Raw genomic sequence first — 25,522 nt, 5'->3', positions numbered from 1 at the left:
ATTGTTAGTGTCAGTTTGAGGAATAGTGCCCCAACATTGGCGTCTGTAGGAGGAAAAGTGCGTCATCATTAGCGTCAGTGGGAGGAATAGTGTCCCATCATTGGCGTCAGTTGGAGAAATAGTGCCCCATCTTTGGTGTCAGTTTGAAGAATAGTGCCCCATCACTGGTGTCAGTGGGAGGAATTGTGCCCCATTGTTGGTGTCAGTGGGAGAAATAGAGCCCCGTTGTTGGTGTCAGTGGGAATAATAGTGCCCCATTGTTAGTGTCAGTTTGAGGAATAGTGCCACAACGTTGGCGTCAGTTGGAGAAATAGTGCCTCATCATTTGGGTCAGTGGAAGGAAGAGTGCCCCATCATTGGCATCAGTGGGAGAAATAGTGCTCCATCATTGGGGTCAGTGGGAGGAATAATGCCCCATCTTTGGTGTCAGTTTGAAGAAGAGTGTCCCATCATTGGTGTCAGTGGGAGGAATTGTGCCCCATTGTTGGTGTCAGTGGGAAAAATAGTGCCCCATTGTTAGTGTCAGTATGAGGAATAGTGCCCCAACGTTGGTGTCAATGGGAGAAATAGTTCCCCATTGTTGATGTCAGTCGCAGTTTGGAGACCCCTGATCTAATTGGCTGCTCTGGGTAAAAGCCCCAGTTTCAGTCTTAGGTTTTTTTTAATCTTAGGCCTGGCCATATACGTTTCGAATCCCGGCCAGTTCAGCAGTTAATGGGCAGGCTGAATGTACCAAATCAATCGATTCTGCTGGATTCGCTTCCTGATTATCGCAAGCGGCTGCTACAGCTAATATCGATAATCACTGTCTTCTCCCAGCAGAGACTTCCCCCCCCCCCCCAACCCGCGCCAGGAGAAGACAATGTCCGCCTGGCAGGAGGGATTCCTGCATCAACACTGCCTGTGTTATTGGGGGGGAACCAAGCAAATGTATTGTGGTTGCAGGAAAGAAAATTTCTCCGTGTATGAATTTTAGGGTGAGGGACATGGGTTAAAGCGAACCTTCATATTTTTAACTTTATTGCGTCTAGGCCAGAATGACGTTTGCCCCCCAGTTCTGTGCATGCACAGATGGGTCACAGAGCTTCGGTCCCGGCAGAGCCCTGCAGCACACCTGTGAAGGTTTTCCCACAGGTGGCAGGATGGAAATTACACACTAACATGCCCAAAAAAACCTGCATATGCACAGATGTGCCACAGGGCCCTGCTGGACCCCGAAGGCTGAGCAGAGTCTTTCGCTACACCTGCCTACACACTAGACTAAAAAACATGGTGGCACCAGAGAGGACAGGGGCCAAAGCTTAAAGGGGACTGAAGTACCTATTAAAGTGATTGCAAAAGGAAAAAACATGTCATACTTGCCTGCTCTGTGCAATGGTTTTGCACAGAGCAGCCCCAGTCCTCCTCTTCTGGGATCCCCCACCAGCAAATCCATAAAAATATCCCATAGTTTGTAGACACTATAACTTTTGCGTAAACCAATCAATAGAAGCTTAATAGGATTTATTTTACCAAAAATATGTAGCAGAATACATATTGGCCTAAATTGATGAAGAAATTAGATTTTTCTTATTGGGTATGTTTTATAACAGAAAGTAAAAAAATACGCTTTTTTTTGTTTATAGCGCAAAAAATAAAAAGTGGTGATCAAATACCACCAAAAAAAAAGCTCTATTTGTTGTAAAAAAAAAAAAGACATTCATTTTATTTGGGTACAACGTCACACCACTGCACAATTGTCAGTTAAAGCAACGCAGTTCCATATTGCAAAAAATGCCCTGGCCGGAGGGGTGGGGGGGTTAACCCTCTGGGGCTGGAGTGGTTAAAGTGGTTCTAAAGGCTAAAGGTTTTTTTACCTTGCATTCTATGGTGAAAAACCTTCTGTGTGCAGCAGCCCCACCAGCCCCCCCTAACACTTACCTGAGCCCCATCTTGATCCAGCACTGTGCACGAGTGCCCCGGGTCTCCTTATTGGCTGAGACAGCAGCGGGAGCCACTGAGCCAATCAACAGAGGGTTAGGGCAGAGTCAAGCTGCGGCTCTGTATGTGAATGGACACACAGAGCCACAGAGCTCAAGAGTGAGCCTGCTTAGGTGCCCCCATTGCAAGATGCTTGATTTGGGAGCATTCAGGAGGAGGGAGGGGCCAGGAGTGCCAGCAAGGGGGGGGGGGGACCCGAGAAGAGGAGGATCGGGGCTGCTCTGTGCAAAACCATTACACAGAGCAGGTGAGTATAACATTTACGTTTTTTTTTGTTTGTTTTTTAAGAGACTTTAATATCTATTTAAGTGAGGGAGAGGTTAAAGTGTATGCCTAGTCAAAACTTGTTGAATTTTTTTTTTCTTAGTTTTGGATAGCGTAGGAAAGGATTTTAATTCCTGCCAGGCTTTACAGCTATCCAGGGCTTCTTTAATGAGATATAACCTCAATTACTGTCCCGTGACAGTGGTTTAGTTAAACTCTTTTTTAGACCTCAAACACTAGACCTCCCGACGCTTTCTAGTGGTTTTCGGGCTTATTTAAAAGATCAATAAACCTTTTTTTTTTCATCTTTGCTTTTAAGGGTAGAGGATAGATTTGGGGTCTTTTAGGCTGGATTCACACCTAGGCATTTTTAGTGCTTTTTGCATTTTGCAGCTTTGCATTACAGAACGTGTTCCATAGGAAACCATGGTTAATGGACTGCAGTACAAATCTGCAAAATGCAAAAATCGCTAAAAATGCATAGGTGTGAATCCAGCCTTAGACCCCAGATTTCTCTGTAAAGAGGACCTGTCATGCTGTATTGTTTATCGCAAGGGATGTTTACATTCCTTGCAATAGCAATGAAAGTGGTAAAATTTTTCTATTAAAGGGACAGTTTAAAATTTTTAAATATGTAATAAAATAAATGAAAACAATTTTTTTTTTAAAGCGCACAGTAGTGAACGCATACGTAGGTCACGCCCACATATGTAAACAGTGTTCACACCACACATGTGAGATATTGCCGTGAACATCTGAACAAGACCAATAATTCTAGCACTAGACCTCCTCTGTAACTCTAAACTGGTAACCTGTAGACATTTTTAAAGGGTCGCCAATGGAGATTTTTAAACATTGTAGTTCGGCACCATTGAGTGCCTGCAATTTTAAAACATGACATGTTAGGTATCTATTTACTCGGCGTAACAGCACCTTTTATAATATACAATTTTTATTTTTTTTAATTCATTAAAGAGCATGTTTTCCATAAAAATGCATTTGAACGACCTCCACTTTCATTTTATTCTCTACAGTGTCTGCTAAAAATAAATATATAATGTTTGGGGGTTCTACGTAATTTTCTAGCAAAATATGCTGATTTTTACTTGTGTAGCACCCTGGTGTTTAGACAGGGTTGCTAACAGGGATGAGCTCGGTGTTCGACTCGAACATCGTCCATTCGTCTGTTCGGCGAATTCAGAACTTTGTGGACCGTTCGCACCAAATTCCTGTGCCGTGAACGGCCCACAATGCACTAAGCCATTGCAGTCCATTGCTGGCTCATGATTGGCCAAGCATGCACTGTGACCCTGCATGCTTGGCCAATCACAGTAAGGAGAGCCATAATTGGCCACAGGCAGGATGCCTGTGGCCATTTATAGCTCAGGGGGTTTAGTACATGCCCCACACTATATAAGGCCGCCAGCACGGCGGCCTTGTGTAGTGTGTTCCGGCATGCAGGGAAAGAGCAAGATAGGCGTTAGAGGAACAGGAGTTAAAGTGGGTGTTGTGTGCCTCCAGCACAGTATACACCTGTATCTACCCTTTTTTGCTGATGTTCTCTAATACAGGCATCTGCAGGAGTTAGTGGGTGTTGTGTGCCTCCAGTACAGTATACACCTGAAGATACCCCTTATTGCTGGTGTTGTCTGTTGCATATCTTGCATATTAGCCTTTAAAATTAGCACTTTTGATTTCGAACGTTTGAGTCCCATAAACTTTAATAGGGTTCTAAAGTTCGTACAAATTTTTGGTCCGTTCGAAGGTTCTGGTGCGAACTGAACCGGGGGGGTGTTCGGCTCATCCCTAGTTGCTAATAAATTTAGTTTGCCAGATAATAGTTGTCCTGGCTGATTGATAGAAGACTTACAGATTCCTCCCTATATTCTGGAATTGCTACACCTTTTCTCTTCTGTCACTAGGTGGCACTGCGCTGGTGACATTAGATTGACAGGGGCTTAGCAAGGTCAGTTCATGAATGGATGGGGTGTCTCAGCCAATTGGCAGGGGTTTCTTTAGTCCGTTGACCTGCTGGGAGAGGCTATTTATTTGGGTGGAGTCAGGTGATCGGGGTTTCTGTGCCCCCTGGGCGTCTGTCTGGGCGGACGTGTGTTATGTCGCCCCGGATTGCTGGGCTGGAAGCCTGAGGCCTATCCCGGGAGCACCTGGCTGCTAGGCTGCCTGAGGCCTATCCAGGAGCAGGAGAAGCAGTGTAGTGTTGGGACTGCAGGATTGGAGTCCAACCGTGTTGAGAAGGTTCAGCTGGATGGGGAATCAGTTTTGGTTGGAGGTAGAAAGGATGCTGCTGCTACTAAGGGTCCATCCACCTTGTTACCGGAGACCACTGTGAGTGAGCTGAAGCAAGTACCAGATCAGTCTTCTCACCAGCCAGGGACAGGGAAGAAGTGGCAAAGCATCAGAAAGGGCCAAGCCAGGGACCCAGCAGGATACTGAGGGTGACGATTGAGGAGTATACAGCGGGATAGCTGTGGAAGAGCTCAGGGGACCCAGTGACGACTAGGATCCGAAAGTCTAGTGAGAGACTAGGAGCTCAGTGAGTGAAGATCTACAGTGGGATACTGTGAGATAAGTAAAGGACTGTTCAGTGTTACCAAGAGTTATGTACAACTACCTTTAGTGACTGTTGCAAGACTAGTTGCCATAAGAGACAGTGGTCCTACCTATACATAAGTGGTATCCGGCTGGAGGCCTTCCACTGTATAGCTGTCTACCTATAGAAGTCTCGGAGTCTGCCAATTATCATTGCATCTACTCCAGGATTTCCTGGCCCTAACCCTCTGTCCCACAGTTCTGTTAAGAGACAGTATGGCCCCTTTCACACTGAGGCGGTTTTCAGGCGCTACAGCGCTAAATGTAGTGCCTGTATAGCGCCTGAAAAAAAAGTCCGAGGGTTTCCACACTGGAGTAGTGCGCTAGCAGGACCGTGAAAAAAGTCCTGCTAGCCGCATCTTTGGAGCGGTGAAGGAGCGGTATACATCCGCTCCTAAACTGCGCCTATCCATTCAAATCGATGGGGCAGCGTGGCTATACCGCCGGCAAAGCGCTGCGGGTGGTTTTAACCCTTTTTCAGCCGCTAGCGTGGGTTAAAACCACCCTGCTAGTGGCCATATACTGCCGCTATTACGATGGTAAAGCAGCACTAAAAATAGCACCGCTTTACCGCCGATGCCGCTCTTGCCCCAGTGTGAAAGGGGCCTAAATCTCTCATTCGCATTCAAAAGTGACTGGTGCCCATCATTTCTTCTTGCATAACACCCACCATGCCTGGTACCCCACTCTACAAGGAAGGATGTCAGCTCTCTCTAACCCTTGAGGTCACCATTAGGCCTCTGGGGCCCCCGGGACCTTGCTACACTTGTAAACAACAACTGTCAGAAAAAGGGCTGGTGAGCAAGTCGTTAAAAAAATGTTAATTTCCATCTCTATTGACGAGAAATTTAAATTTTTCATGAACAATCTAATTTCTAACAGTGTATGGTTTGGGAAAGTCCATTCATTCGAAAATTCAAATGTTAAATGAAATTTTGAATGACATTCATGAAGTCATGGAATGTACTGAGACTTTTTGTGCAAATGTTTGTCTACGGCCACTTTTATGCTATAGTTTTCTTTCTCAACTAAGATACCATAGCTGATTGAAACTTTATGTATAAAAGAGGGATATATTTAGCTCTTGGGAGACCTCACACAGAAACTGTATTGTACAGAACCAACTGGATGGACTTATTCACCTAAAGCTGAACTTTAAAGAACATGTCATCAGATTTGTTTAGAGGGCCAGTTGCAGACCTTCAATAGCTTACAGCAAGACTACGATCTGCCTAACTCATATCGATTTAGGTATCCTCAGCTCAGACATGCATTCCAAACACAATTTGACAAACAGACGGTTGCTCTATATACCTCGGGCCTTGAAAATTTACTTAGGAACGAGTCCATGACTATGCTCCTATCCACCATCTACAAGGAGTTACTTCTCTCCATTCATGTTGGACATTCCCTTAAAACCAAGTTGCTCTCTGACCTACCTGAGCTGGAAGAAGAAGACTGGAAGGAAATGTGGGAATGCTCCTTTTCCCAGTTGATGTCTACTAGAGGTAGACTGATACAATTTAAGATTCAGCACTGATTTTTCTTTACCCCTTTGTGATTACATAGAATATATCTGTCAGTCTTTGCTACCTGCTGGAGGTGTTTATCAGTCTCAGCAGACGTCATTCATATTTTCTGGTGGTGTTCATTAGTCCAGACATTGTGGACATCTGTAACTCCTCTCGGTCACTACTATTCAGGCAGGTGCCATTGATGATTGATGTGTGTCTGTTGGGTCTGGTGGATTCCTTAGCTCCTCATAGGGCCTCCAGGACTCTCTTGGGTCTTCTACTCTTTTATGCATGTAAAGCAATTGTTCTTAAATGGAAATTGAATGTTTGGAAGCACCTGGTCAATTCCGCCTTATCATTGTACAAAGCAATCTATTAAGCGGGTGGCTGTGCTAAAAAGTTTCATAAAGTTTGGGATATATGGATAATAACGACTAATGATAGTCAATTTCCTGTGAAGTTTGGTGTAATGGTGGTGACATGCCTATTTGCTTTCTGTGCATGCCTTAACCTAGTTTGGTGCTGATTTTTAGGGTAGTGCCAAATATAACAGCCTTTTCCTATTGCCACCCTAAGTTTTGATCTATGAATGCTGTGATTTATTTTGCTTTTGTGGTCTTAGCGTACTTGTTGTTTTGTTTCTACGCTAATTTTTATTGTTATGTTTCGCGAGCCTGGGTATGCCCATTAGGCTCTATATTGTATGTTTTAAACCCTTTAAATTTATTTTAAAAAAGTACTAAAAAAAAAAAAAAAAAAAAGAACCGGTCATAATGTATTTAGGTTTAGGCAAGAATTTGAATTTGTAGATATACACGATTTATAACTGTGCTGACTTACTTGTGAAATATTTAAATTTGCACCTTAATTATTAGCTTTGCTCATTTTATCTGATCGTGACGCTTAAGCTTTCATGTGAGTGTTGAGAGGTCACCTAAATCCTGATAGTTGTTGCCCCGCCATGAGCAACAAATCGTCACGTAATATTTGCTACCTCCTCAGAGTGAATACGATTGGCGGCAAAAGGCATGTTTATAAATCGCTCCTTATGAAATCTGGTTATGCAATGAGCAAATTTCGGCCAGTTCACCATGAACTCGTCGAAATTCAGGCACCCTCTCGCTGGACATTCTTAGATTTGAAAATGGAAGGATGAAGGAGGGAAATCAAAGGTATCCATACTAAACAACAGCCGGTGCCTACGCTAACAGGAGACATTTGTGTCATCCACGTTGTGTAGTATGGATGAGGGAATGGATAGATTTCTCTACCATACTATTCTTGTTACTTGATTGCCAGACCAACCCATCAGGGCCAAAACAAGATCTTCTTTGCAGCCTCTGATGCCTTAACCTCCCTGACCGTACGATTATTTCAGATTTTAGGCGCTGAAAGCGGTACAATTATTTTGCATGAAATTTGACGTTTTATAATGTAGTCCTGTAATTCTTAGGAATAACTCACTTAAATCTGTCCAAACCAGAGTCTAGCAGACATCCCGGGTATGATAAAGTTTGAAAAATGAAATCATAAATTATAATATAATAAATAACTATAAATAATTATACCAAATAATAATATAACAATAATAAAAAATATTCAATAATGTAATCAAATCAAAAACACAGAAATTTGCTCAGTTGCAGAATTGTAACTGTCATTACTTTTCAATATTTGATGATGGATCTCCCCACAAATCGCTATCGCTCAATTCTGCGAGTGATTACAATTTATTATCGCTGTTTTCTAGCTGGTCTAAAACCATTTTTGATGTAAAAGGACAGTTTTGGTTGCTATGGACAATCTCCAGTTTCCAGGCATAAAGAACAGTTTTTATATTATAAAACTGCATGCAGGGCACTGGGCAGAACACTAGGGACAAAGGGGCTGTGAAATTAATTAGACTTGTGCACAACGGAAAATTTTCGTTTAGTTTCGGTTCATTGTCATTCGTAAAATACATAATTTCGTTCTGTTATATTCGTTATGTTACGTTAATACGTTTTCGGATAATTCGTTATTATTCGTAGAGCGTCAAATTCATTAGTTCGTATTCGTTGAAATTTGCTATTTATGTATGTATAGACATTCGTGATAATGATTCGTAGTTTGGAAAGTAATTTGTTTATTGAATCTTTTAACACACGCAATGACAACGTCTCTTCTCCTCGGCTCAAATACAATACAACACCCTTCTAACTCAGTTCTCAGGAATGCACTTTGCCAGTAATCCATCCTCCGGCACAAAATTAATTAGCTGATTGGACTATAAGATTTACTTTGAGCTGACCTTTTGTTTCATTAGATGTTTAAAAAATTACCGAATCATGTCGAATTCATTCGAATTCATTCGTTATATTTCTGTGTGTGTTTTACTTTTTGAATTTGGCGCCGTTCTCCGTCCCCGTGTGTCGCAACGCTCGCAGGGAACGGAGATCGGCTCTGTGATAGATCGAGCGGAGGACGGCTCGCTCGTACCGCGGGGGTGGGGGGACATCGCTGGATCCAGGGGACAAGGTAAGTAACCTCTCCCTGCATTCAGCAATGCGGTCCCGAGTCTGGTTCGGGGTTACCACTTTTGGTATAAAATTTCCACCCCGAGCCAGACTTCGGGAATACCGCCAGGGGGGTTAAAACACCCACAGTACTTCTGATAGCAAGGGACTATGTGATTCAGGTTGCCTAGGCACATCAACTAAGCCCTTGTACACACGGTCGGAGATTCCGACGGAATGTGTCCTATCGGACCGTGTTGTCGGATAATCTGACTGTGTGTGGTATGCATCGAACTGTTTCCGTCGGAATATCCGTCGGACCCAATTTTCCAACTTGTTGGAAATATTTTCCGACAAACTGGTTCGATCGGACCTTGTCCGATCATGTGTAGAGAATTCTGATCGGACAAAGTGCCACGCATGCTCAGATCAAATTCCTACACCAAAGCTATTGGCTACTAGCCTGAATATAGTCCCGTCGTAACGAAATAACATCATCACGTTCTGAACGATCGGATTTTCCGACAACTTGGTCCGACCGTGTGTATGCAACAGTTTCGGACACAATCCGTCGGACAAAATCCAACGGATTTGGTTGGTAGTCGGACCGTGTGTACAAGGGGTTAGACTTATTCAATTCACATTCATTTTTATTTTATTTTTTTTACCTATTGCAATTACAATCTTATTTATTTATTGTTTATAAAAAATAATGTGATTTCATTGTTTTGTTGTTCCCCTACTTATTCCTGGGAAGTATTCATTTGAATTATAAGCCCACTTTAAAAGGTTACTTGTATTCAGCCATTCTTAGCTGTCTTCTTGGCCAAGATCAGAACTTTGTAATAAATATTTTTAGTTCTAATTAATCACGGATGCTTCTTTGTTTTATTAAATTTTACTAGATTGTTTTGCATTATCCACGAAGAAATGCAAGACTATTTGTCATTTATTGAGGCACTTTTCTGTGGAAACAGGCCTTCTCCCAGCAGCAGGCTTCATTGTGTGGGATGATTGGTGTGTATGGTCGGGGGTCTGTTATTTCATTTTGGCAGCAGTCTCCCTTGAAAGGAGCCAAAAACTGCACCGCAAGCTGCTAAATTTGGGAGTTATTAGGAAGAATGGCACCAGGGATGAAAATAGAAATATTTATTAATTAGGAATCAGACATGAGGTGGAGTAATGAAGTCAATTAGCCTGACTGGGGGGGGGGGGATGAGTCTCAGAGAGATGCAGGGTGTTGTGAATGTTTTAGTAGACGCAACTTTTATACTTTGGAGCAGCCAATCCCAATTAGGTTTCCTCCAGAGCAGCGTTTCTCAACATAGAGGAACCTTTGAAATAAATTTCCGGTCTTGGGGAACCCCTGCCAAAAATGACTATATCTACAACTCATGATACATTAGTGTGATGGTCAGTGGGAAGAATGCTCCTTACACGGATGGACATTGGGAAAAATGACCCCCTTGCAGATGGACAAAAAGATCAACGGTGTCAGTGGGAACTTATCTGAGAAGCAAAAATTACTCATTGCTAAAGGAACCCCTAGAGACCTCTGGGGGAACCCTAAAGTTCCATAAAATCCTGTTTGAGAAATCCAGAGGTTGCTAGAGGTTCTTTGAGCTCGGAAGACTGCTTTCCGATCTGAAGTGCCTGCATAGTTCAAGACCAACATCACTTGGCAGAGTCAGTGGCAAATCCTCCAATAATCTTTTCAGCTGTCTGTTAAGAATGGCGTTCTTCTTTTCTTATTGACCACCAGTGTTGGGAGGCAAGTCTCCAGAGTCTGTCTGTACTTTGTTTCTGGAAATTATTATATATTTTATTTTTAATGTTTTAATGATAATAAATATTTTGTGATTATAGCTGAAAATTCTTTTAAAGTGATTGTAATGGTTTTGCACAGAGCAGCTCCAGTCCTCTTCTCGGGTCCCCCGCCGGCATTCCTGGCTCCTCCTCTGTGCCAATTGCCCCCATAGCAAGCCGCTTGCTACGGGGTCACTCGTGCAGACTTGCTCCAGAGATGTCTCTATGAGATAAATAAATATACCAAATAGACCGTGCACCCCACAAGTGCAGTTGCTCCAGAGTTCAGTAAATGAGGTAAAGCTTTGTTTGGCAAAGAATATCCAATCATGTACAAGGAAAATGTAAAAGATAACATTTTTGCTTGCATGTGATTGGATGATGGAAGTCAGCAGAGCTCCGCCCACTTACTAAGCACTGGAGCAACTAATCTTGCATAGATATTATTATTATTATATATTCCTTGTACATGATTGGATATTCTTTGCCAAACAAAGCTTTACCTCATTTACTGAGCTCTGGAGCAACGTGCACAGTCTACTTGCCTTTAGTACATAAGCCCCTGTGTGTCCATTGACACGAGGCATTGCTTGGCTCCACCCCCTGCTCCCTCTGCAATGGCCCTGATTGACAGCAGTGGAAGCCAATGGCTCCCGCTGCTGTCTCTGATCCATTGAGCAGGGAGAGAGCCAAGAGAGCTGCTGCTCTCATGCACATCGCTGGATTGAGATTGGGCTCAGGTAAGTATGGTGGGGGGGCTGGGGTGGATGCTGAGCATTGAAGGTATTTTATCTTAAAGAAGAGAAAGCATTACGCTAAAACACATCTGGCTTTACAACCACTTTAAGTTAAAATTGATCCAACGTGAATGTCAAATACTCTGGGTTTGCCATATTTTTTAGGCCTCATGCCCACGGGCATATGAATGTATGCTGCATTTTTCCTGCCAGAACTTGACAGAAACAGTGCCTCTAATGTCACATGTGTACACGCATTTATACGCATATGTATTGCACGTTTATGCATGCCTGGCGTTAAGCATAAATGCATTCTACTGGCCAGAATATTAATTTATTCTGGCAATTATAATAAATTTATGCTCATACACGCTCGTTTTATGCACGTTTACGAGTGTATGTGTGTAACTTATGCTTGTAAGCTCCTCTCCAAATACAGATTTTTTTATACCTCTAAACACTGCTTAAAAAATACTGATCTAAATGCCTGATGTTTATGGCAACATAGGCTAACACAGAGCTGTGTAGATATGCATAAAAAAAAAAATAATGAAGCTGTATTGCCTGCAAAAGCAGCATTTTTTATGTGCATGAAGTCTTATTCTTTTATTTATTATTATGATATGTATAACTGACTGATATTAATAACATGCGATGTGAGATGTAGGTATAATGTTTAGCAGGTGTTCCCTGAGACCTCTTAATTATTTATTGGGTTCCTCTGGCGTAAAAATATGGCTGCCTTAGAGGATAATTGGCCAACCTGTGGCCAAACCAGGGGAGGACTGGGAGCTTTTGTCCTGGGGGGTGAGGGTAAACACAACCAGTTAGCCGTTAAAGGGTAGGCACAGATTGCTGTGAGCTAAAGAAAGTGTACCATGCAAAGCATACAATGGTGCCCCAAAGACCTTTTAACATCTTCCATGATCAGCTTCCTTTGCAGTTTTCACCATTTGGTCATCACATGACATTCCAGAGCCACAAAGGAAGATGGCAGCGGAAGACCTCCCTCTATCAGTCAGTGATCAAAGGTCCATATGGGGAGCATGGTCAGCGTGTTTCCAATATCTGCAGTATATCCACTCAGGACCACCAGCTCAACATCTTATTACTAGAGGCCGAGTGGGGAAATGCCCCCCCTCTCAATTCCTACCCTTAGCCAAACCATTTTCACATGTATTGTTTAAACATAATATTTTATATTGCAAATCTATATTTTTGATTCCTGCTTTGTTCATTGGTCTTTACTAATCATTCATCTTAAGTAAATTAAATACTGGAGATGAGTGAACAAGATTAGGCTGTGGGGGGCACTGGGAGTAGAAAGAAAGACTAGGATACTCAGAAGGACCACCTATAGCAGGAGGCGACACTGCAGTTGGAGTGCCATTAACGGTGACTTAACTAGATAGTTTGTATGCAAGAGCTTTTTGTTAACCTTCCTGTCACCTTCCTTGCTACATTCTACCCTGGTTGATATTGAGGGAGGAAGAAACAAGGAGAGATGGACAGAAGGAGAAAATGTAAGAGAAAAACAGCAACAGATATGAATCCTAACCACGGCGCTACCTGGAGTTTGCGTGTTTTCTCTGTGTCTGCGTGGCTTTCCTCCGGGTACTCCGTTTCCCTCCTATACTCCAAAGACATGCTGGTAGGTTAAAGTGGTCAAACCTAAACATATTTTACTTTAATGCATTCCTTGCATTTGGTTAAAAAATGTTTAGGCATTAGTATCCCCCCCAACCCCCCCTTCCCTTTTACTTACCTGAACCCTCATATGATCCAGCGCTGTGTAACTCTTCTCTCCCCTCACTTTTGTGTCTCCCTGGCTTTGCCATTGGCTCCTGCTGCCAGTGACATGGGGGCACCATCACCAGTGGGGGAGCATCAGCGGGGGGTACCCGAGAAAAGGAGGTCCAGGGCTGTTCTGTGCAATTCTATTGCAGAGAGCAGGTATATATAAACCTGTTTATTTATTTATTTATTTTTAATTTACATTTGCAACCACTTTAATTGCCTGCTGTCTAAATTTGCCCTAATATGTGTATGTATGCATGTGAATGTGAGATACATTGCCAGCTCCTTGAGGGCATGGATTAATGTAAATGTATAATATATATGTAAAGCACTGTGTAAACTGACGGCACTAGATACCTGAAATAAATAAATAACAGCTATAACCGGGCAGAGGGAGACGAAAATAGTGAGAAAAATAAAACAGAGACAGTGACAGAAAGAGAACAAAAAAGAGAGACGAAGGTGGACAGAAAAAGAAGAAAGAAAGGAAGGAAGGAAGGAAGGAAGGAAGGAAGGAAGGAAGGAAAGGGAAGGGAAGGAAGGAAGGAAAGGGAAGGGAAGGAAGGAAACAAAGGGAAGGAAGGAATGAAGGGAAGAAAGAAAGAAAGAAAGAAAGAAAGATTAAGGGAGTTTGAAAAATAGAAAAACAGAAAAATATAGCAAAAGAAAAAATTTGTAGAGGGATACAGGAAGGGAGAAACCGAGTTTGTAAAAAGAAAAATAGATGGACAACATATAAAGAGAAAGAAAGAAAGCAAAATCAAAACAAATGGAAACAAAATAGCGAGAGAAAAAAAAATAGTTGGATACAGGAAGGGATAAACGAGAGAGAAACAGGGTTTGTAAAAAAAAAATAAGAAAAAAAAAGAAATGCACAACATAGAGAAAGAAAGAAGGAAAGAAAGAGAAAGAAAAAAAGAGAAAGACAAAGGAATAAAAAGAAAGAAAGAAAGATGGATGAAGATAGATAAAAAATATTAAGGAAGACGAGAAACAAAATAGCAAGAAAAAAATGAGTAGAGGGAGGCAGCAAGGGATAAGCAAGAGAGAAAGAAACGGTTTGTAAAAAGAAAAAGAGATGAACAACATATAAAGAGAAAGTAGGCCAGAGAAGAAGGGAAAGAAAAAGATGGAAATGACACTTGAACATTTTGGAAATATTGGTGTCAGAGAATCCACTGATATTTCTGAGTAGCGGATGAGCAGCCACAGAAGTGATGTTCCAACGCTGTAGAGAGACAGAACAACAAAAGTACATTAAACCCCTTCATACAGTTTATTTTGATATGAGGATGAGACAGTAGATGTACACACACATTACATGTTCTATGGTTGATTTAGAAGAGTTTTCTAGCACCTGTATTGTGTGCCAGTCATGCAGAGTCTGTGCCAGTGCTAAACATTTCATCTACATTGCATACCTCTGACAGTGGTCAGTGACCACCGACTGTCACTGCCCCTTCAAATCACCTACTTCCCAACTGCCACTACAACCTTCCCTTTTCCTCCTAAAATAATGTTGCACATTAACTGATCTACACCATACACTTATTTAAAACCTACAGCTATCTATCCTATTCACGTCTGAAAGTTTTACTCTTCAAAAAACCAATTGCACAAAACAAATTCATGTATCTTGCATCAATATGCCAGCTTCTGCTGAACCCAGAAAGAAACATAAGCGGGTGCGGATAAACCTTTTTTTCAATGCCAATAAAGAATGTGTAAGCACTCAGATGTTCTGGGGGAGAGGGGTGAATTATTTGCTCTCTATGATGATAGGAAAGAAAAGTTTGGGAAGAGAGCAAAAAAAATAAAAAATAGACATATAGACCAAAGGAAAGAAGGAGGGAGAGGATAGGAAGACAGACAAGTAAAAGAATGGTGGTGAGAGAACAGTTAGTGATAGGTGAGAGATATGAGAAAGAGGGAGATAGGATAGGAAGACAAAGGAGAGATCAGAGAGAGAGGGTAAGGAGATAGGAGAGAGATCAGAGAGAGGAGGGTAAAGCCGGGTACACACTACAGTTTTTTTCATGCAATCCAGTGGGTTGCATGGAAAAAAACTGTCAGCTCTAGTTGGGAGCTGCTGTATTAACCATGCAAGGTTAGTCCACCAATCTTCCCCACTGAGCTGTTGTGTTCCGACAGGGGGAAGCCAGTGGCTGAGAGCGCTGAACGGGAGTTGGTCAGCTAATGGTTCCCCAGCATGCACCTCCGAAAGAAGCCGGTGGTATCAGATAGTGTCCCCCATCACATAGTGTCCATCCTGTACTGCGCTTGTGCAGTGCGGGGGACAAGGAGAAGCCGAACATCTCGGAAGATAAACGGCGCCTGTGCACTGAGTCCAGGTTCAAGCCCCACCATCCAAGTGGACATAGAGTTAGAATAAAAAAGAGCTGAGCGTAGCGAGGCCATGCCCGACGTGTGGAGAGCATAGCGAGCCCGCGAGGGGCCCTGTTACTATGAGCAACCATATGTCCACTTGGATGGTGGGGCTTCAACCTGGACTCAGGTGTCATTCTTCTTCGGAGACTTTCGGAGTCTCCTTGTCCTCTGTGCTGCACCTGCGCAGTGCGGGCCGGACACTATTTGATAGGGGGACACTTTTTGTCAGAACACCGGCCCGAAAAGCCGGCTTCTGACGGATAGCCCCCCATGCACACAGGCAGAATGTTGGTCGTTTTTTTTTTTTTTTTAACTGGCAAATGTCTTCCGACATTCTCCCCATGCGTAAGTGGCTTAAGGAGAGAGGTAATTGAGATAGAAGAGAGATGGAGAGAGAGGGCAAGGAGATAGAAGAGAAATAGGTAATGGAGATAGGAGGGAGATCGGAGAGAGAGGGGTGAGAGAGAACAGAGGGTGAGAGAGAAGGTTAAGGTGAGATCAGAGAGAGAGATGTAATGGAGAAAGGAGAGGTCAGAGATAGAGGGCCGAGAGGGATCGGAAAGAGAGAGAGAGGTAATGGTGATAGAAGAGAGATCTGAGAGGGAGAGAGGAAAGAGATTGGCGAGAGAGAAGTAATTGAGATAGGAGAGAGATCAGGGAGAGAGGTAATGGAAATAGAAGAGACATCAGAGAGAGAGAGGTAATGGAGATAGGAGAAAGTTCAGAGAGAGAGTAGTAAGGGTAAGGAGAGAGATCAAAGAGAAAGGTAATGAACACAGGAGGGAGATCAGGGAAAGAGAGCTGAGAGGGATCAAAGAGAGAGAGAGAGAGAGAGATAAAGTAAGGAGAGAGGAGAAAGAAATAATAGAGCTAGGAGACAGAGAGGCTCCATTCACACCTGAACGTAGTGTTTTCAAGCAGAAAATCGTGCGATTTTACCATGATTTTGCTGCGTTTTTTACAGCGTTTTGCCACGATTTTGCACAGGGCAAAAGGTCACCAATGCCCGATTTGAGCGACAAAAAGGGTCCAGAACTTATTTGAGCTTCAGGCGTTCGGCTTCAGGCGACATGGAGTGGAGATGTGAACCATCTCCATTGAGAATAATAGATTTTTTTCCCCTCCAGCGTTTTGTAGCTTCAGGCTTCAAGCTACAAAGTGCTCAGGTGTGAATGGGGCCTAAGAGAGATTAGAGAGAGAGAAAGAGATAGGATAGGGGGACGGGAGAGAGAAATAGAGAGATGGAAAAATAGGGAAAGAAATAACTGAGAGACATACAGAGAGAACAAGGCAATTAAGAGAGAGGCCGGGGAGTGAGAGAAGATATCAGAAGAATTGAGTGAGTAAAGACACAAAAAAACAGAAACCAGCAGGAAAGATACAGAGAGAAAGGAAGAGTTAATGGAAGATTTCTATGGAGAGGTAAGGGGAGCGGGGAATGTGCTTGTCAGTTATGAGTTGTTTTATGTTCAATGCTCTGTAACATTATAATTCGCATTTACATTGATAAAGGCACAGACTGACATATCTGACTGTATCACACCATAGACCAGCTGTTGACGGTAATTAGACAATCGTTAAGTCTGATCCTCAAGGTATCTTATTCCAAGGTACTTTTTCATGATAAAAAAATGTTCATAAAAAAAAAAAAAACACAAATGACAGTGTTTACAGGGTATACACATAAAAAAAAAAACAGTCATGTTAAACACAATGAATAAAATACTGATTTAACCTCTCAGGAACCAGGAGAGGCCAGTGCAATAGGTTACCCAGAATCCCAGTGGACAGGGGGTTAAGAGGACCTGCCATTCTTGGGACGTAGGCTGTTGGATCAGAGAATAGTCCTCGGGTCACTTTCCATCATGGCCCTGGTGGAAAAACCAGAGCCAGACACAGCTTTTAGGAACTGAGTAAGCTACATGTGGCTGTATTATTATCAGAATGCAAGCTAAGCGTCACTAGTGCTACCAAGTCAGCTGTAGGGGGCAGCATTTCCTTATTGCCATATTTTCCCCCACTTTTTATTGCTTAACCATGTGGTGCTTTAAGGGCAATCTGTTACAACTCACAAAGGAACATGCCTGTGTGGAATAGCGTCTATTAAAGCTGTCATTCTTTATTTCATGCTACTTCCAGGATATGGAAGAAGCTGCATGGCAGAGGTTTGCAGCTTCCACCTGAGGCTTCTTTCACAGGTGTTATGCTAAGGCCTGGTTCACACCTGTGCATTTTTTAGTGCATTTTCAGTTTTGCATGGCTTCCTATGGGGTCACGTTCACATCTGTGCATTTTTATGGAAAAAGCCAGAGACTTTTCTTTCTGGTTTTTGGCTCCACAGGCTTCAATGGATCAAAAACATGTATTGAAAAACGCAAAATGCACCTAGTATATGCAAACTGCAACCTGCATAGGTGTGAACCAGGCCTAAATATACTAAGAGTGAATAAAAAACTGTTGAGGTGTTTGGCTTTAAGAGCTCAATGTTACCACTAATCAATCTTTTTATTAAAGATGGTATTGGGTCATTTGTTTGTTTCAGCTTACAACATGGCTTCCTCTGTTGCAATACCAAATCGGTTTGACGACACATTTCGGCATTTGAGGGAGTCAAATTTCCAATGAAAATATTTTGTTGGGCAAGTTTTACATGGTTATTGCAAAAGCTTTGAAAACTGTTTGTGATTTGAAGCGGTTGTAGGCCTCCAGAAGCCTTTGTATTTACCATGGGCTACTTTCGGTTAACTACTCAACTTATCACTTTCCTTTCTGGATGTTTATATTGTCAAGCAGAATTAGGCTTGTGAAATATTCTTAAAGTACACCGGTACTAAGATAGACATGTAGGCTACCATTTCTGACCTCCTTTTATAAATGCTAGTTATCTGGTTGTCCGTGGATTCAAAACTTTGAGTCACTGACCCTTAATGAGTGCCCAGTGGATCTAATTCACAGATAGGCTGGAACTCTTGATTTGCACACTTGGCCACAAATAGACCTGAAGCTGCCAGAGCAGCACGAAACCCGGGCAACCAGCATTTTTAGAAGGAGAGGGTAGCAGTCCCAGCCTACATATCCCCCTGTACCGTGTCACTTTAAATAATATGAACCTGATTGCTGTTTGAGACGCTTCGGACTACTACAAGTTGCATCCCCAATAAACTGTTAAAGACACAATTCAGAGGACTTGTGCAAACTCTTCTTTGGCTTTTGCGAGATTCAAATTTCTTTCTAAATTCCTCCTATGCTTTTTAGGTCTTTACACCATCATTTTGCATCTTACAAGAAGTTTGAGCCAAAGTAGGGCCACATCCTAAATTCAGCTGCATAGAAAGCACAGGGGAGCTGTTGATCTCCCAGGCGATAGAATGACGTGTCTAAAAAGCACAGAAGGAAGCAGACAAAACAAAGTGATATATTTAGTAAAAGCTTAGAGAAGAGTATATCCAAGTCCCCTGAAGAGGGAGTCTTCCTTTAGTCTGCTGCAATGGTATGTGTTCGTAAGTCTTTATGCCTGCCGTGACCTCCTCAGACCTCCACACAACCCTGTATTACAGGGATAATCTGCACCTGGCACTCAGCAGTACACTGAGTTGGAGCTGTATGTGCCCAGCACTAACACCCATCTGCCACCATGGGCACCAGTCGCTCGGGCACACGGCAGACTCGCTTCAGCCAGTGATACAAGGGCTATAGTACATGGCGGAACTGGCATCGGAGAGAGCAGATATCAGACTGCTTTCCTCGCAGGCCATAGTCCTAGCGGACGCCAGCTTGGACATCGACAAGTGGTACCCTGGGATGGCCACTTGAGTCCTGCTCATATTCAAATACTGGTCAAACTCGTTGCGATCAACATCCCCCCACAGCTCAGACGGGTTCAGGTGCTCCACGGGGTCCAACTGATGAGCTTCGGGCGGTGGGGAAAGTTGGCCGAGGGTGGCGCAGCCTGGAGGCCCACCCTGGGGGGTGTAGAAGAAAGCAGAGGACGGTGGAGTCCTAAGAATGTTGCCCATCTGGGTGGGTGAGGGGGAGTATGGTATTGAGAGCTCTCTGAGCGCCTTTTCCTGTCTGAAGTCGATGCCAGGCTGGTACGATCGAAAGGACACAGGCTCACCATCATCCTGCATGTGAGGGGGAAAGAACACGGGTTCCCTCTGCTCCAGGACATCCAAAGGAGACATCTCCGGGGTGGGAAGCCCATACGTTTCCAGTTCACCAGACGCCAGCGGCTGCAGTTCTCGAAAATGGGTGAGACTGGTCTGTGGGTGACCCCCGGAGTAGCCCTCACTTCTCAAAATAGAGCTGGTGTCTGCTCTCTTCATCTTCTTGGCCTGCTTCTTCCTTCGCGGGCGGTACTTGTAGTTGGGGTGGTCCTGGAGGTGCTGGACGCGCAGCCGCTCCGCTTCCTCCACAAAGGGGCGCTTCTCCCCAACGCTCAGGTTCTTCCAGGACTGACCTATTGGAGAAACAACACATTGTCACATAATGCCTCGGAAAAAAAAAGGAAAGTTTCAAAATACGCATATAGAGATGTCATAGGTGTGACCAATAAGTGTGACCAATACACGCACATGCCCATTGTACATGACCGTTTATTTATTAGCAAATAAGCTAATATTTGCTAAGATTATAATGAAGAAATTAGTGTTTCAAAAAGATCATTAGTACATTGGCAATTAGCAAAATGAAAAATAAAATAAAAAAATCTAATTTGGTAAAAGTCTGGTGTCAGAATCGCTTTAACGAAATGTCATATTTTTTTACGGTCAGCTCAAAATCATACGTACAGGCCAACGGCATTGGCTTGTTGATTCTTTTTGATCTACCCTGTTTTTTTTTTTTTAAAACTTAAATAAAGAATAAAAAAAAAAAAAAAAAAATGTACAATGCTGGTCTAAATAGCAGTAACCTATAACAACCCATCATCTTTTCTTAACTTTGCTATGTTTAAAAATCAGGCTTTTGGTTACATAGCTTTGCACATCCTTTGCATTGCCTCGCAAAAGATAAACCTTTAAAAGAATGCAAAAAGAGGACAACATATTCCTTTATTTCAAATTTAAATTCACAGACCCTGCTGATTATCGTGACAGATCAATCATGCTGTAAACACCATGGGGTTGATTTACTAAAGAAAAATGTGCACTTTGCAAAGCACAGTTGCTCCAGAGCTCCAGAGCTTAGTAAATGAGGTAAAGCTTCACTTTGCACAAAAATACCCAATCACGTGCAAGGAAAATAAAAAAAAAACAGCATTGGAGCAACATTGGATCTTTATTAAGTTCTGGAGCAACTGCTCACGCAGAGTGCACTGTCTATTTGCCTTTAGTAACTCAACCCCTTTGTGTTACTGGAGATCTATATGAAATATTTATAACTATTTTATATGCTGATTAAAGGGACTTTGATTTAAATTTTTGGTATGCGCTATATTTGTCACCGACTCTGATGATGAAACCTCTAGTGCTGATGTTTCATAATGAGCTTCCCTGAGTAATCCAGGGATTCAGCTAACCGGGATCTTCCAAAAACACAATTATGAAAGGAAGGAATGATCCTTTAACTAAATAAATTGAATAAAAAAAATATTATTAATAGGAATGTTTGCAGCATCATTGTAAAAAAAAAAATATTTTTTAGGTGTACACATATGATATATAATATTTGTCACTTAAACAGCCTGTCATTAAATAAACTCTTTAATAATATAGTGCTAAATAATATTGAAAACACACTGCGAGATTCAGTAAACCCATTGCCTACCAGACAGATAGGTGATTTATGAAAGGCAAATCCACTTTGTACTACAAGTGCAAAGTGCACTTGAAATTGCACTGAAAGTGCACTTGGAAGTGCAGTCGCTGTAGATCCGAGGGGGACATACAAGAAAAAAAAAAAGAAGCATTTTAGCTTGTACGTGATTGGATGGTATAATCAGCAGAGCTTCCCCTCATTTCAGATCTACCCCTCCGATTTACAGCGACTGCACTTCCAAGTGCACTTTCAGTGCAATTTCAAGTGCACTTTGCACTTGTAGTGCAAATGGGGATTTGCCTTTCATAAATAACCCCCATAGACTTCATCATGATTTTATCTAGCACATTCTGCAAACAGAAAGCATCATTAAAGAGCACCTGTCCCAAAGAAAACGGAACCTAGACATGTAGAGGTTCACCAATTAAAGAGTGGGTCTTCTTTTCTGTTTAAAAAAATAATAATATTTTATTTATAGGTGGAATCTGGATGGCTGCATCTTCCATTGGCTTGCTATATAGTTTAAAGAATCTCTCCCTTCTAGTCCCCAGTTCTGTTTCTGTCCACCTTTGCAGTTCTAGCTCCTCCATCTGCTTTCTGTATAATGTAAATTAAATGTTAAAAACCATCGGGGATGGTGGGAGCCCCCCATAAATACATTTTAAAATTCATCAAGAAGGGTAGGAGTCCCCCAAAAAAATGTAAAATCAATCAAGGATGGTGGGAGCCCCCCATAAATAAATGTTAAATTCCATCAGGGATTTTTATTAATATTATACATGATTTATATAGTTCCAACAGTTGTTGCAGCTCTTTACAACATGAGGGCAGAAGGTACAGTTACAATACAATTCAATACAGGAGGAATCAGAGGGCTCTGCTCGATGGTGGGAGACCCCCATACGCACATTTTAAAATTGAATCTGGAAGGGTGGGAGTCCCCCATAAGATTTAAAATCTATTGGGGATGGTGGGAGTCCCCCCATAAATACATTTTATATTTCATCAGGAAGAGTGGGAGTCCCTCAAAAAATTTAGAGTCCATCAGGGATGGTGGGAGTCCCCCCATAAATAAATGTTAAAATCCATCAGGGATGGCGGGGGACCCCCATAACTAAATTTTTAAATCCATCAGGGATGGTGGGAATCCCCCCATAAATAAATGTTAAAATCCATCAGGGATGGCGGGGGACCCCCATAACTAAATTTTTAAATCCATCAGGGATGGTGGGAATCCCCCCATAAATAAATGTTAAAATCCATCAGGGATGGCGGGGGACCCCCATAACTAAATTTTTTAATCCATCAGGGATGGTGGGAATCCCCCCATAAATAAATGTTAAAATTCATCAGGGATGGCGGGGGACCCCCATAACTACATTTTTAAATCCATCAGGGATGGTGGGAATCCCCCCATAAATAAATGTTAAAATTCATCAGGGATGGCGGGGGACCCCCATAACTAAATTTTTAAATCCATCAGGAATTGGTAGGAATCCCCCCATAAATAAATGTTAAAATCCATCAGGGATGGTGGGAGTCCCCCATAAATACATTTTTAAAATGAATCAGGAAGGGTAGGAGTCCCTCCAAAAATGTAAAGTCCATGAGGGATGGTGGGCGTCCCCCCATAAGTAAATATTAAAATTCATCAGGCATGGCGGGGGACCCCCATAACTAGATTTTTAAATCAATCAGGGATGGTGGGGGACCCCCATAATGGGAACACCAGTAAGAAGACCTGGAGTCCCAGGGAGACAGAAGAGACTGTCAGGTGTTTTAAGTCCTCAGCATCTACCAAACCCTTAAACTTATAATGGACGATTCCTTTAAACAAAGGGACGTTTTTATATTTAGCCTGCCAGTGTCAGAATCATTGTTATAACGTCACGCTTTGCAGCTGCTGTTTAGGTTTTAGATTTGCATTTCTGAGGTTTAAGAGGACCCAAAACCACAAATTTTCACTGCTGATTAGTCAGCAATAGCAGCGTGAATCTAGGATTTCACAGCCCGTTCTACAAAACAGGGATCTCGCTTCCCAATGCGACTTTTTTTGATTTAAGTACAATCGCACACAATTTCTTCAAATCCCTTTAATTTATTTTTTTTCCACTGAATTATAATTCGATTAAGTTAGGCATCCTCCGCTCAGCTAAGACCCAAATTTACTAATACAATTTTTTTTTACAACCCAAACCCGCAGATTTTTTATTTTTTTTTGCTACCGTCCGAAGGCGTTTGACCTGCGCCATAAGGCAGCGCATCGGACGGCCAGCCATCTCACCTAGCATCTTGCTCAGTACGGCATTGTGCAGGTCTGGGTTCTGCTGCGCCAGTCTTTTTCGCTCGTCTTTGGCCCAGACCATGAACGCGTTCATGGGGCGCCGGATTCGAGGTTCGCCCGGCTTGTCTTCCGAGTGGCTGTATCCATAGCCGGGTGAGGGGCTCGGCGCTGGGCTGTCCGGAACTGGTGGGGAGCTGGGGGCGTGACCGGGTTCAGGGGCTGCGGGCGGAGGGGGTACCCATGAACCGGCACCTCGTTGGCCCAGAGTAGTCTCCTCTGTGCAGTAACTTGGCTCAGGTCTATGCATTCCAGCTGGGCACCTCTTGTGGGCAAAAGTGGGCACACAGAATGTGTAAATCCAGGGGCAGCGATCCGTATACTCCTCTGGAAAGAGTAGCTGCCAATCGATCTGTCTATCGATCTATCTATCTATCTATGACTGCGATCTGTACAATCTTTCCCCTGCCTCTGTTGCCTGGTGTCACCGTCTCTTTCTGTCATTCAGAATCCAGCTGTTTGGGTTGCTCGGAATAATAGGGACCAAATATAGAAACTTGTCACCAATCAGCTGCAGGGTGGGAGGAGGAAAACCCTGGAGGGGGTAGAGGAGGCTGTACCGGTGAAATACACTAGAGAGCTGGTCAGTTTTCTATGCTGTCATTAAGTAGTTAACCCCTTAAAGCAGGCATGTTCAACTGGTGGGGCTTTTGCATGCCCCTTCCTTGTGGCACTTAGCTAACCAAAAGAATTTTTTATGTTTGTGCCAATAAAACGTTCCCCCGACTCAATAAGGTTCATGCACGCTGCTGCTCCTAAACTGACTTTTTTTGGGGGGGGGGGGGCTTTGGGCATCTTTTTTTGCCTAAGCCCCTGAACTCCCCTCAATAAAAGCCATTCGGATTGATTTACTAAAGGCAAATAGACTGCACTATGCAAAGTGCAATCGCTCCAGAGCTTAGTAAATGAGGTAAAGCTACACTTTGCAAAGAATACCCAATCATGTGCAAGGAAAAAAAAAAAACAGCTTTTTTGCTTGCATATGATTGGATAATGGAAGTGAAGCGGGGCTTCTGCTTGTTTACTAAGCTCTGGAGCAACTGCTCTTGCAGAGTACAAGTTTGCCTTTTAATTGCCTTTAGTAAATCAACCCCATAGACCATGCACTTTGCAAGTGCCGTTGCACTCTTCAAAGGGGGTTATTTACGAAAGGCAAATCCACTTTGCAATACAAGTGCGAAGTGCAGTCGCTGTAAATCTGAGGGGCAGATCTGAAATGAGGGGAAGCTCTGCTGATTTTATTATCCAATCATGTGCAAGCTAAAATGCTGTTTTTTTATCTTCCTTGCATGTCCCCCTCAGATCTGCTCTTCCAAGTGCACTTTCAGTGCAATTTCAAGTGCACTTTGCACTTGTAGCGCAAAGTGGATTTGCCTTTAGTAAATAACCCCCAAAGTGCAGTCGCTCCAGAGCTTAGTAAATGAGGCAAAGCATCACTTTGCAAAGAATAAAAAAAAGAAAAGCATTTTTGCTTGCACATGCTGCTGGATGATGGGAGTCGATAGAGGTTCCCCTCATTTAGAAAGCTGCGGAGCAACTGCACTTTGAAGAGTGTCACTGCACTTGCAAAGTAAACAGACTATTTCCCTTTAGTAAATCAACCCCTATGCATCCATGTGCACAAAGGGGTTGATTTACTAAAGGCAAAAACGACTGTGCATATTGCAAGTGCAGTTGCTCCAGAGCTTAGTAAATGAGGCAAAACTTTACTTTGCAAACAATCCCAAGAGGATTATTTACTAAAGGAAAATCCACTTTGCACTGCAAGTGCACTTGGAAGCGCAGTCGCTGTAGATCTGAGAGGGACATGCAAAGAAAATAAAAAAACAGCAT

At 42.8% G+C, this 25,522-nt stretch overlaps 1 protein-coding gene across 1 annotated transcript; it reads right to left on the bottom strand.

Moving 5' to 3' along the window:
- Positions 1-14,456: 14,456 nt before the first annotated feature.
- SOX18 (SRY-box transcription factor 18) lies at positions 14,457-24,140 on the bottom strand. Its single transcript, XM_077460380.1, has 2 exons — positions 23,633-24,140; positions 14,457-20,050 (listed from the first exon to the last, which is right to left on the bottom strand). Exons 1-2 carry the CDS (start codon positions 23,937-23,939, stop codon positions 19,263-19,265), a joined length of 1,095 nt encoding a protein of 364 aa, XP_077316506.1. The 5' UTR covers positions 23,940-24,140; the 3' UTR covers positions 14,457-19,262.
- Between the last annotated feature and the right edge of the window lie 1,382 nt (positions 24,141-25,522).

The sequence above is a fragment of the Lithobates pipiens genome, unplaced genomic scaffold, assembly GCF_037356315.1.
Source record: "Lithobates pipiens isolate NorthernLeopardFrog02 unplaced genomic scaffold, aLitPip1_a1.2 Scaffold_28, whole genome shotgun sequence".
Taxonomy (NCBI): domain Eukaryota; kingdom Metazoa; phylum Chordata; class Amphibia; order Anura; family Ranidae; genus Lithobates; species Lithobates pipiens.
This window is presented reverse-complemented; position numbering and strand designations above follow the sequence as displayed.